The 12,585-nt window shown below is 49.1% G+C and overlaps 1 protein-coding gene across 1 annotated transcript in view; it reads right to left on the minus strand.

Annotated features, from left to right (window-relative positions):
* Positions 1-12,585, minus strand: part of DOCK2 (dedicator of cytokinesis 2) — a 408,525-nt gene that overhangs the window by 53,980 nt on the left and 341,960 nt on the right. Inside the window, exon 33 of the mRNA XM_060008407.1 lies at positions 7,610-7,758. Coding sequence (XP_059864390.1) covers positions 7,610-7,758 — 149 coding nt within the window. The remainder of the gene's footprint in view (positions 1-7,609; positions 7,759-12,585) is intronic.

Here is a 12,585-nt window from a genome sequence, read left to right on the forward strand (position 1 = left end):
ACAGCCAGCCCCTGCTTAGCACCACCCTCAGTAAGTGTCAGTTATTATTGCAGATGAAATAGAGGCCCAGAGAGTTTAAGTGGCTTGTCTGAAGTCTCAGATGAATGGCAGAGACATTCTGGCAGGCTCTTTCCAGTGCACAAAGGATCAAGCCCAGTCGAGTTGGCTGGAATCTTTCGGTGACGGAAGGCAGAGACCAGATTCACTTTCCCTCTGCTTCACATATCATCCGTGGGGCCGTTGCTCCCTCACTTTTGTGGGCTAAGGGCCAAAGGTAAGGACCAGAAGCTTGTGCTGATACAGCTTGTGCTGAGAGAGAATTTCCTGTGAGTTTCCACGGTTGAGGAAGATTTATGGAAGGAGATACACAGGCCTGGAAAGATGGGTAGGATTGTGATAAATAGGAAAAGGAAAGGCATTCTATGTGTGTGTGTGTCGGGGGGGCGGATGGACTGAGCAAAGGTGTGGAGCTTGGAACGTGGAGAAAAATGAGGAGAGCGTTCAGCTGGAGCAGAGAGTTCAAGCAAGAAAGGATGGAAATCAGAACGGAGACCTAGACAGAGGCCAATACGGCGAGGGTCTGGGCTGCCACTCTACACATGAATCATGCCCCTTACGTGATGCATTTTGTTAAGCATTTTGTTAAGCATGTCAAGCGTCATCCAAAGTCGGGGACTGGGGGCTAGCACGATTAGACGTGTATACTGTGTCAAGCCTAGGGCAGGAAGAAATATAGCCAAGGGACGACAAGAGTAGGTGCTGACGTTAGGCCACGGTTGGGGTAAATGAGCACTGGCTTTCAATGTCTCCTCCATCCCCTCCACCATCTTGGGAAAGCTAGTAGATCTTTCTAATCCTCAGTGTCATAGTTTATGTCAGGGCTCAGTAGACATTTTCTTTAAGGGCCAGACAGTAAATATTTTAGGCGTCGTGGGTCAGTCTCTGTCACAACGACTCACCTCTGCTGTTACAGCGCCAAATCAGCCGCAGCCAACACAAAAACAAATGGGCGTGACTCCAGTCCAGTAAAACTTTATTTACAAAAACAGGTGGCAGGACAGAGTCGGCCTGGGGCCATAGCTTGTTGATTCTGATCAATATTATAGGAATAACAGTGGTACCTACCTCGTGGGGTAGTTGGGAGGGCTGGGGAAATTTTATTTCTAAAGCACTAGGGGAGTGCGTAGGCTCAAGTACGTACTGGGTTTGCTTGTCATCTTATGATTGCTGCTAATGTTATTGTTATTACTGCTGAATGTTACTGCAAAGCAGTTCTCGGGGGAGAAAACCAGCTTTTTTGTCTAAATTGTTCAATGGTAAATGCTGGCACGGTTCCTCCTATGAGATGAACTTTCCTTTAGAGCCAAGAAGTGGATGGGCTAAATAAGCACTTGTCTCAGGGTCACAAAAGAGCCCACAGGGAGGGAAATTACAGGGTTCCAGGAATGTGCAGAGCTGAGGACGCCAGCCATGCCTGAACCCTCCGGAGTGCGTTAGAGAGGGAAGGCCTCAGTCAAGCATGTCCCAGGGTAGACTCTGGCCCTTTGGGCTGCCGGGGCCAGTCCTGTGCTCTGCTCAGGAGTGGCTATGACCACAGGGTTTGACAACAAACAGACTTAGTTTGAGTCGTGCTTTGACTGTTTTCCCCACCATGTGATGTTGGGCAAGTTAATAAGCCTTTCTGAGGCTCAGTTTTCTCATCTATTGAATGGAAATTTAAAACAGCACCGACTTTATAGTGCTGTGGCGAGAAGTTAATGGGAAAACACATGTGAAAGGCCTGGCCTGGCGCTTAGCACATAGTAAGTGCTTCATATTTGGTAGCAATCATCATCATGACATTGTGGACACTGTCCTCTTCATTAGCATCATATTACAACTGTCAAGGGAAATGGATATCATCAGCCTCATTTATAAATCAGGAAACAGGCGAAGTGGGACCTTTGTCTTGGGTTTCAAAGGATGGATGGGCTTGACTTAGGGTCCTCCCAAGGGTCCCATACAGTCCCAAACATACACTACGTTACGTCAGCATGACAGGCCTTACCCCCCAACACTGTCACTATGCAGAGCTTAGGGCGCAGCTCTGGCTTCTCCAAATTAATCCCATTTCATCCACACTACAAGACTGCATCACATCACTGACTCCTTCCCCCACCCCTGCAAGATGGATATTTGTTAAGGAGCATCCTCAGGTTACTTTCACAAAAGTTACATGCCGCAGGGCCCAATAGCCATCTTAAACACTCAGGAAAACGGGGGTGAGCTCTAGGAGTCCAGACCTCCTGCTGCAGCAGAATGACATCACGTGGGCCTCACATTTGCATCATGCCTTCCCTGCACTGTTTCCTCTGCCTCTCTTGACTGCTTTAGAACCTCTTGGCTATTCTCATCATCTTGTTTGCCTAGAACATTTCTTTGATAGGAGCCGGGCCCCTCCGAAGTGTGAAATTTAGGGATCAAGAGCTCTTCCTCAGCTACCTTCAAAGGTAAAGTGCTGGGCTTCCCTGGTGGCGCAGTGGTTGAGAATCTGCCTGCCAATGCAGGGGACACGGGTTTCGAGCCCTGGTCTGGGAAGATCCCACATGCCGCGGAGCAGCTGGCCCCATGAGCCACAATTACTGAGCCTGCGCGTCTGGAGCCTGTGCTCCGCAACAAGAGAGGCCGCGATAGTGAGAGGCCCACGCACCGCGATGAGGAGTGGCCCCCACTTGCCGCAACTAGAGAAAGCCCTCGCACAGAAACGAAGACCCAACACAGTCAAAAATAAATTTAAAAATAAATAAAATTTTTTATAAAAAAGGCAAAATTCCTTTAAAAAAAAAGGTAAAGTGCTGACTATGACACGGGAGGGGGCAGAGATAGTGTGACAGGCCAGGATGGCAGAGAGATAACAAAGATGAAACTGGCACCAGTAAGTCAGCCTGTGGTCTCCTTTGTTAACTAAATGCTGGCTGTCCTGGGGCGGGTGGAAGCCAACACGGGAGGAAGCTGGAGGAGACAGTGTCATGTGAGGAGGGACGCCGATGCAAGTTGCTGCAGCTTCCTAATTTTCTTTGAGTTATCTCATCTCTTCCTGTTTCATTTCATCACCCATGGAGCTTGAGTTTGGGAACCTATGATGGTATTCTGATACACATTTTATGGATGAAAAACTGAGACTGAGAAAGGTTAACTAACCTACCCAAATTTATTCAGCTGATAAGCAGCAAGTCTATCTGACTCCAAAGCACAGTGTCCAGAAGACAGTAGGTGCTCAGTACATAGTTAGGGAATTGATTTGCACTTTTCCACATGATGTTCTAAGCCATTTGAATCACCAATTCACTCCATGCCAACACTCAGTCTCAGTGGAATCTGCTAAACTGATATCTTTGTCCATTAATTCATTCAACAAGCAATTATTGAGTTCCTGCTGTGTTCCAGGCACTGTTTTAAGTGCTGCTGTCAAATGCTATTATCTCTTCCTTCTCTGAGAAAGGGATTCTCTCTGGATCTCCTGCCTGCTGAGAGCTCAGACCCTCCTGTGATTAGTACCTAATCCTGTTCTACAATCTGCCTCATAGGTAACCCCCTACTTCCTCTCTACATCCCAGGACCTCCATTCCTTCCCACCAACATCATCTAGAAAGCCCACAGTCCCTCCCTCCACAAAGACTTGGCCAGCAAGACAGCTGGTCTACCCAGCCTCCTATGGGGTTACTCAGGCAGTGGTCAGCCACCCTCATTATCCTACATTATAAAAACATTTACTGGAATGTTCCTCTCTGTACCAAGGCAGTGGTGGGATGGAGGTCTAAATGCCTCCATTCATACTGAGAACGTTGACATGGTTCACGTCACATTCCCGTCAGGCACTTGACAGGTGCTGGGAGTTCAGGCCTGAGGGAACCACTTTGGCCCTCAAAGAGGAGCTCACAGTCTTGTGATGGAGGCAGACCTATGAGCAGGTTGTCATGCTATGGGGCACAGGTGACATGCCTGAGCTCCACGCAGGTAGGACTAGATGCATTTCACTTTAACTGGGGCATGGCCACGCCAGCCACAGCGTGGCCAACTCAAGGCCCCTCTTGCGGTCCACAGCCCCACCACGGGAATCATGGAGTGTACCAGGGACATGAAATCCAGTCCCAGTTAAAGACAGAGACGGTCTGGGGTGAAGTGATGTACTCCTGAGGGGTAACGGCTGTCAGTCAAATGCATCGGGCATTTAATTGGGGCTAGAGGGGGAGGGAGGGAAATCTGGTGATGAGGTTGCATAAGAAACTTATAGCAGAGAGACTGCCCTGGAGCCTCCTTCTCCCCAGCCCAGCCACTCAGAGTCTACCCTCTTCCTGTCCCAGTTCCGTCCATGCTCATCCTGCCGGAACAAATCTTGGTCTCTTGCATCCAGGTGCTCCACTGCCCCAAGAAGCAGGAAAGGCTTTCCCAACATGTGAGGCCTCAGCCGAAGGATGACTAGGATTCTTCCGGCGAAGAAAGCAAAGGAAGAGCCCAGCAAAGGGACGACAGCAAAGGAACTACACGACATTGGGTATCAGGCCAGAGGGCCTGCTGTGAGCCAGGAGCAAAGGCCCTGCTAAGTTCTCCTGTGAGCTCTGCTATTTCCATTAAAACCCACATGTTAGAAAGGGAACCCTGTCATCTTCTGGGCACGTGGTTCTTCCCTTATCTCATTGTTTGGCATCGTGCACTAATACCAGCTTGCACACGAGGCCTGCTGGGTCTCAAACCCCGGTTCTGCGGTTCATTCTGGATCTGGCCATCAGGGCAGCTTGGGGCTCATGGGGGCCATGCTTCCTCCCTTTCCTGGGGACACCGTCCATGGCTGCTTACTCCGAACCAAGCGGTAACACCTGGGTCTGCTCATCCCACAGCTGGGCTCCCATCAAGCATGCAGCTTGCGTTCACATGGGAAGCTGCCCCATTAGTCAGCCTGACTGTCCCATCCCTTTTGATAAGGTAGCAATGAAGAGAAGCAACTGGGGAAGGAGCTAACGATGAACACATGCCTGGAGCGAGGAGCCCAGGGATGACCCCATTCATGGGGAATAGGTGGGTGCATGCCACAGGGATGCCTCAATAAGGGAATCCATTAGGGCAGGAAAATCACATGACAGGCAAGCCTCGGAAGACATGAGGCCACCAAACACAACTGTCAGGTTGTAATCCAGAAAGGACCTGGGTGCGCTTCTCCTTCGTACATTGTATACCATCAGTACTGGGAGTGTATCTTTTGCACACCTGCTCCCAGGACATCTTCTGAGCCAGCTGGTGCCCATACCATTGCGGGAAGTGCTGACCTGAGGGGAAGCACAATGCCCTTCATCCCATGTACTGTGCCCTTCACAGGTTCCCAAGCTTCACAGACTTTCCCCCCCGCCCCTTAAAAGGCAGCAGATTCCAGACAACCATCACTCGATCCAGGGTTGCGCCTTCTACTCCCCCACCCCAGCTGGTTGGATATGGTGTCTTTCTCCATCTGAACTCCTCACCTGATTTCTTTACAGGCTCCTTGCAGGGGGGCAGCTGGTCACCAGCCTTCCTGGGACTAGAGAGCTCCCACCAGTCCCTGGGCGGGCAGCGCACCCTCTCACACTGAGATCATCACAGCTAACTAGTCTCTTTCCTCTTAGAACCACCTTTCCCAAAGTGATTGGCACATCCAATAGCTGTTTCTTCAAGAACTAAATTTGAGAAATTCAACAGGTCTGTTTACTGTGGAACAGCTCAGTGCCTTGGCTACGTTAATGTGCACTGGAAGTCTCCAACAGGGGTTATGGCATGCAGGGGCTTCCCAAGGTATTTAACCTCGAAACCCTCTTCCATAGAGCATCTGGTGGGATTAGAGCTCCACGGAACATTTTCTGAGAAGGCACTGCATGCAAGGATGCCACTCGTTCTTTCATTCAGCCAGCACTTACTGCGACGAGGCCAGTGGCTGGATGGTGCAGTGGGCACAGCCTGGGCTTGGGATTGTAGTGATCTGTGTGTTGCAACCTCTGCTCTGCCTCTTTCTTGATGTGTGACTTCGGGTAAGTGACTTCACCTCTCTAAGCCTCAGCACTTCCATCTTAAAATTGGGTGGTAATGCTGCCTACCTCACAGGGTTGTAATAAAAAGTTCATCCCATGAACTAACTACTGTATGGAAGTTATTTACAGTGCTTGACACAGAGTAAACGCCCAGTTAACGGCAGTCATTGTCACCATCATCATCACTTTAATGACATGAAGATGAGGAAGATGCAGAAATGAGTTTAGTGCAAGGCAGTGTATAATAAGGGTACCTCAGACAGCTGGAATGACACAGGAATAGAGGGCAAAGATCTCGTAAAGGATGAGCGTTGCAGTGGGCTTTGCAGGATTGGCAGGAGTGTAGACGATGTTGGCAGGAAGGACTGTGAATGTGGCAGAGAACCCGAGGAAGACGAAACATGAAGGAGGATGCTCACCAAGGCAACGCAATTCAGGTGAGCTGGTGGGGGTGGGGGGTGGGGGTTGCCTGGAGGTGAGGTGGGAGGAAGGAGTTGGAGGAAATGGCTGGAACATTTGATGGAAGGCCAGAGCAAGGAGGGCCTGAAATGCAGGAGACAGGGTTTGGGCTTTATTTGGTGAGGATTAGAGAACCAGTGAACAATGGGAGGGTAAGGTCTGCAAGGATTTTAAGGAAAAGCACTTGGGAATCTGCTGCCTTTTAGAAGGCACTTAGATACCTGTTTTAAGGAAAACTGTTTGGCGGCCAGACGTGGTATAGAATGAGAGGCAGAAATGCGGCAAGGCCGGAGAGAGGGCACGGAGCCCAGTTAGGCGGAGCACCAGGTGAGAAGGGGGCTGAGCGGACAGGAGGGCGAGACCTGGAGGTACTGCTAAGGCAAACTTGGCAGGACTTAGACACACCTTCCTAAACTGGGAGTGACTACTGAATGTTGCCAGGAACCTGTTGTGGAAACCAGTGCTTATTCCACTGGCAGAAGCATCTGGAGTGACTGGGCCCAGAAAACGGTCCTTATCCTTCCAGTTTGACAGGATTTTCAATGCTTGGTCAGTGGCCCTCGCGTTTGACACAGGTGGCCCACTCCCTACATGCTGGGGAAAGCCTCCCATTCCATCCCCGCGGCGGGTCTGCGGGGCCTCCCTACGTATAGGCCTTGGGCTCTACTTGCTGTCAACCCTGACGCGTGGCCAGGTCTGACACCTAGCGGGGTAGGCGCTCTCTCAGCTATTCAGATCTTCCGAGTCATCCCAGAGCAGAAGTGCTGGACAGAGGTGGGTGTCCCGTTGGGGCAGGTGGGAGGGAGGGGGCCTTTGGACACACCTTGAGGGGGCTCTTCCGTACAGAAATAGAATCCTTACTATTTCCTGTTGAGAAAGGGACCACGCTGATACACAGCAAGAAAGTGCATTTTAATCTCGGCCTCGGGCAGGAAAGTGTGATAGAATATTGACCAAATCCGAGCTGCCAGCTCATTCAGGGTACCAGAATAAAGGTCCCCAGCCTACCGTCAAGCCTCTGAATGAGGTCCAGGCAGATGGAGCAAGGATATCATTATGGAGAAATGGGCTGGGGATTAGGGATGCTGGCATGAGTTTCCAGCCTCATTTTTTACCTTTTTGAAATCCCCACTCCTTTGATATTCACACAGCATCATGTCGAAGAAGATTGGGATGGTGGCTTTCCGGAGCTCAGCCTCAGGGATAAGTGTCATCTCTAATATAGGTCCCACCATGCCTGGGATGAAGCAGATTTTGTTCTGGCCTGAAAGAGAAGAGGGACATGGACCCATGAGACAGTTTTCATGATGCCCAGGTTCTCAGACCATGCCTGGGGAAAGAAAAAAAGGGAGGCAAGATTGTAAAAGCAATAGTTAACACTGATATAGTTGTTTACCGGGATCCAGGCACCATTTTGGACACTTTACGTACATCCACTCTTGTAAGAGACATGTGCATCTTCCAAAACAAGCTCCGTTGTTAAGGATAATAACCCAGGCGTGTGGAAAGCACGTCGCTGTGTATAAGGGTTTTCACCTGCATCATCTCCTTTGCAAATAGGGCCCTGACGGAATATGCTAGTGATGGCAAATCAGAGGGATACTTGAAATTATGTCTGTCTGCAACACAAGCCATGTTCCTGAGATTTGGAAAACATGCTTTTACCAACTGTTTCATGAAAACAAGAAAAGCAAACTTTGCTGCCAAGAACCTGCTATAAAAGTATGGTCGGTGTAATAGCGGGAGTTAAAACATCACTTATGGTCAGAGAAACTACAAGTTCTTGTTTCTTCAGCCTCATTTCAAGACATTCCCGCGTCCCCTCCTCTGGCTCTTGGCATTCTTGCCACACTGGCCTGGTTCCACTGTCACAAGCTCACCTTGTTTCCTCACTGCCAGACCCGTGCACACACAGCTCCTTTGTTGGTAATATTTTCCGCTGCCTTTTCCCCAACATCTGCCCATTACCACCTGGCTTCTCATGGATGGATGGGCTGAGAAAAGCCCTACTGCATGCCCACCCCACTGCCAGCTATGTCAGATACTGCACTGGTTGGAGGTCTGTCTTCTTAGTCAACTTGGCAATGATGGCTTCATTTGATAAACGTCTGCCTCCCCCCACAGAGAGCTTTGTGAGAGTAGAGGTCATGTCTGTTCTTATTGTTGTATCTGTAGCACTGAGCATAGAACATATTAGATCCTCAGTAAATGTCTGCTGAATGAGGAAGTAAATTTGTCTAGCTCCTACACTCACTGGCTATGTGACTTGGATATGTGTCTTATAAAAATGCAATCACAATGCCCACCTGTTGAGAAGACCATGTGAAAATATGTCTGTGTATACTTAGCCCAGAGCCCGGGAGAATCAGCACCGAGAGGGAGGGGTAGCGTGGCCCAGTGGTGAAGGGCACCGATTCTGGATGCAGATTGCCTGAATTATGTAAATGGATTCTGCCATCAACTAGCTATGTGATGTTGGGCAAGTTGACCCCTTGAGCCCTCCGTGTCCTCATCTGTAATGGGAGAGAATAACAGTATTTATTTCATAGGGTTGTTGTGAAGAATAAATGAATTATTATTTATCAAGCACCCTGGACGGTGCTTGGCACGTGGCACACTCATATAGTGTTAGCTACTGCTGCTGTCACGTTTGGCCAAAACGAACCGTGAAGGGCAGCCTTGTTGAGCAGAACGGATCAGACTCCTCAGAATACACACATCAGATGTGGCAGAGGAGGGGAAAAGAGAGGGGCACTTAAGAGTTGCGGGGATTTCCTAGGGAGCATGGGCAAGGCTATCCCAGCAACCCTGTCACTGAGCTGACACCCAGGTGTTTCATCAGCAGCTGCGTCTTTCTTTTCCTGAGTTTCAGAACCTAAGAAGCCCATCCTAGTTTTCCCCATTGTCAGGATGCACACTGGTGGTCTCCGCCTGGGGGAGAGAGCTCCTGGGGTGCAGAAACTCAGGCGGTACGGCGTACAGCCTGGCGCCGCTGCTTTCGAATAAAGCTGAGGAAAGGAGCCAAGAGGGAAGGCGGCAAGAAAATGAATTTTAATTCAGCCTAAATGAGGCTTAAGGTTGGAGTGAGTATTTCCCCAGAATTCAGATAAAAAAGGCATCATCCTCGGAATATCTTTGGCTAGTGAGAATGAAATGATGACGGCTGGCAGAGAGTTGAGTGAAATATAAAGACACTTAACCAGGATATCAGCTTCATTATAGGATGTATTTGGATTGTACTTCACATTGATCCAAAGAGAAAAAAAGGGGAAAAAAAACGAGCTTTCCTGAAGGTTTATAGTAACTGCTAATCTAGGTTTCTGATTTAGTCCTTCAAGATCCTTTAAACCCTCAGTGGGGTTTTAAAATTCAAAGTCGACTGCAATAATAAGTAGAAGGTAAATGAGAAACTGTCAGATAAGCCACCATGGAATGGAGAAATTGCTTATACAACAAAGGCCTTTAGAATACTGGAGGGCATTGGGTCTGATAAGGATATATTTAAGATGGTTTAAAATAAAGAGCGGACATCCATGGACCAGGGACTTCTTAGACACTTTGGACCTGCATTCAGTGGAAGAGCTGTTTGGAAGAACAGGGAAAGAGGAGAGAAAGAGATGCTGCTCTCTAAATGCAGTGTGATTTCAACGGCACTTACAACGCTCCAGAAAGAAAGTTTATTCATTTACATCAAAAATGGAATTGCAGCACATTGGATTTTGTGTTCAAGTAATCTGAATGTGTGCCTTTATCATCATAGATGCCCACACAGGCACACAAACACAGGGAACATATTTGTGGCTAAGTGAATGCAAACTCATTTGGGAAAAAAAAAATTCCTCATTCGAGGGACACGTCTGCTGCTGTTTTCAAAAAAAGGCAAGGAAGGGAATGGGCGAGAGGGTCTTTTTCACATAATGGAAGCGGACTCTCACTGGGAACAGATACAAAGTGCCGATAAGCCAGCAGGATACATCCAAATGCCGAGGTACACAGGCTTCAGGAAAGGATCTGGTGGTAATGAGAGCACAGGGAAGAGCTTAGGTGTGCTGGTGGAGAGCAGTCCCCTGTGCTCTCCGGCCTCAGTTTCCAGTCTGTGCAATGGCCTTGTCTATCACCCCTCTCAGGAAGAGACCGTGAGATTGCAGGCCAAGGGTCTGAGGGCACTAAGAAGTCGACCTGGCAAAAAAGAAACAAAGAAAGAAGAAAGGAAGAAGGAAGGGAGGAGACAATCGCGTGAACCAGGCTGAGAATGAAGGTGGGCAAGTTGCTCACCTCAGGGGGCTGACAGGGCACCAGGCGCACTCGAGCTGAGAGCGTGAGGCCCCGCGAGGGCTGGCACAGACCCTGAAATGAATGGGATGAGGGCAAGTTACCACCCTCTGGATTTCGGCGTCCCGCAAGCCTCTTGGGGACTCTGAAATAAAGTCGGGCTGCTCAGGAAAGACCACTCGTTCACTTCAAAAGAGGAAGAAAGAACACAGATCTCTGCTCCACCTTCCCAGGCTTGGAAAATCGCCCTCCCAGCACTGCTCTAAGACAGGAGGTTGTTTCTCTCCTTGTTACCCAGCACGTGCCCGGCCCCGGCTTCCCTCCGGGCCCTGATAACCTGGGTCAAGTCCCCCCACTGCCACTCCAGGCCGTGTGGCTTTGTGCCTGTCACTTAATGTCCCTGAGCCTCTGTTATCTCATCTGTTAAATGGAGGTAATAATCATAATCCCTGTCTGGAAGAATTGTTGAGAAGCTTAAAACAAAGGGCTTTGTACGGGGTCTGGCTCATCAGAAAGGCTCAGGAAGTGTCGATGCTGATTATGATGATGACGCTGAGCAGTACAAGCTCAGCCTAGGGTGGGTTCTGGAAAAAGCAATGTGAGGAGACCGGGTCCGACCTCATGGAGCCCCCTGGGGCTTTTCATGGAACTTCTCAGTCCAGTCAGTTTGTTTGTTCACCTCTAGAGTAAAGCGCTGGCGTGGGAAGAAGGTCGGATTAGACGTATCTTATCTCCCATGGCTGACATTCACCACCCTCTAAACCCTTCTCTATCCGATCGAAACATGTTCTTATCTGTTCTCAAAGATGTTTGAAAAGCCCCAGTTTGATTATGTTGGTCCACAGCTTACAGTCCTTCCATGGGTCCCATTGCTCCGCAGGCTCATTTGGCCCGATGCTCCGTCTGCACACCCCAGCCTCCCTCCACTGGCTTGCCTCCTGTTCCTCCGGTTCGCCCTGCTTCCCCCTCCTCAGGCCTGCACACTGCCCGCTTCTGCCCACCATGCTCTTCCCTCCCTCTCCCTGACCCCATCACCGCCCTGAATCCTATCACCACCGCCTCCACAAGTAAATCTTACTCGTTCTCTATCCAGTATGGAAGCTACTTGGCTACATGTGTCTTTGAGCACTTGAAATAAGGCTACTCCGAGCTGAGATGTGCTGTAAGTGTAAAAAAACCCACTAGATTTCACAGAAAGAGTTCTGGAAAACAAACCAAAAAGAGGTAACATATCTCAGTAATGTTTTATATTGGTTACATGTTGAAATGATAACACTTTGGAATATGGGGTTCAATAAAACATATTGTTAACACGAATTTCACTGCTTTTTAAATACTTAAAAAAAAATTTGGACACTAGAGAATTTGAATTTAGACAGGTGGCTCACATGCTAGTTCCTTAGGACAGCACTGCTTTGGAGCTCAGGGCTCCCCCCGTTCCTCATCAAGGCCCCCTCAGCTCACTCACTAGGCAGGAGTTCTTTACACACTCTCTGGACGTCCCCAGCTTCTGCTCTACAGCTATGTCCCCTTGCAACCATAATTAAATAGCTCCGCAATTAGTTTGTTACTATTCAGTGCAAAGTCCCTGAGGCTGGGGGCTATGTCTCTAACTACAACTGTTTTCAGTTGTAGCCTCAGCTACAGGCATAGTGCCTGGCACTTACAGGGTACTTGTCTTCATTTCCTGTTGCTGCTATTATAAATCACCACAGACGGTGGCTTAATGCAGCACAGATTAATCTTATGCTTCTGGAGGTCAGAAGTCTGAAATGGGTTTCGCTGGGCTAAAGTCAAGTGTGAGCAGGGCTGAGTTCTT

The sequence above is a fragment of the Delphinus delphis genome, chromosome 3, assembly GCF_949987515.2.
Source record: "Delphinus delphis chromosome 3, mDelDel1.2, whole genome shotgun sequence".
NCBI lineage: Eukaryota > Metazoa > Chordata > Mammalia > Artiodactyla > Delphinidae > Delphinus > Delphinus delphis.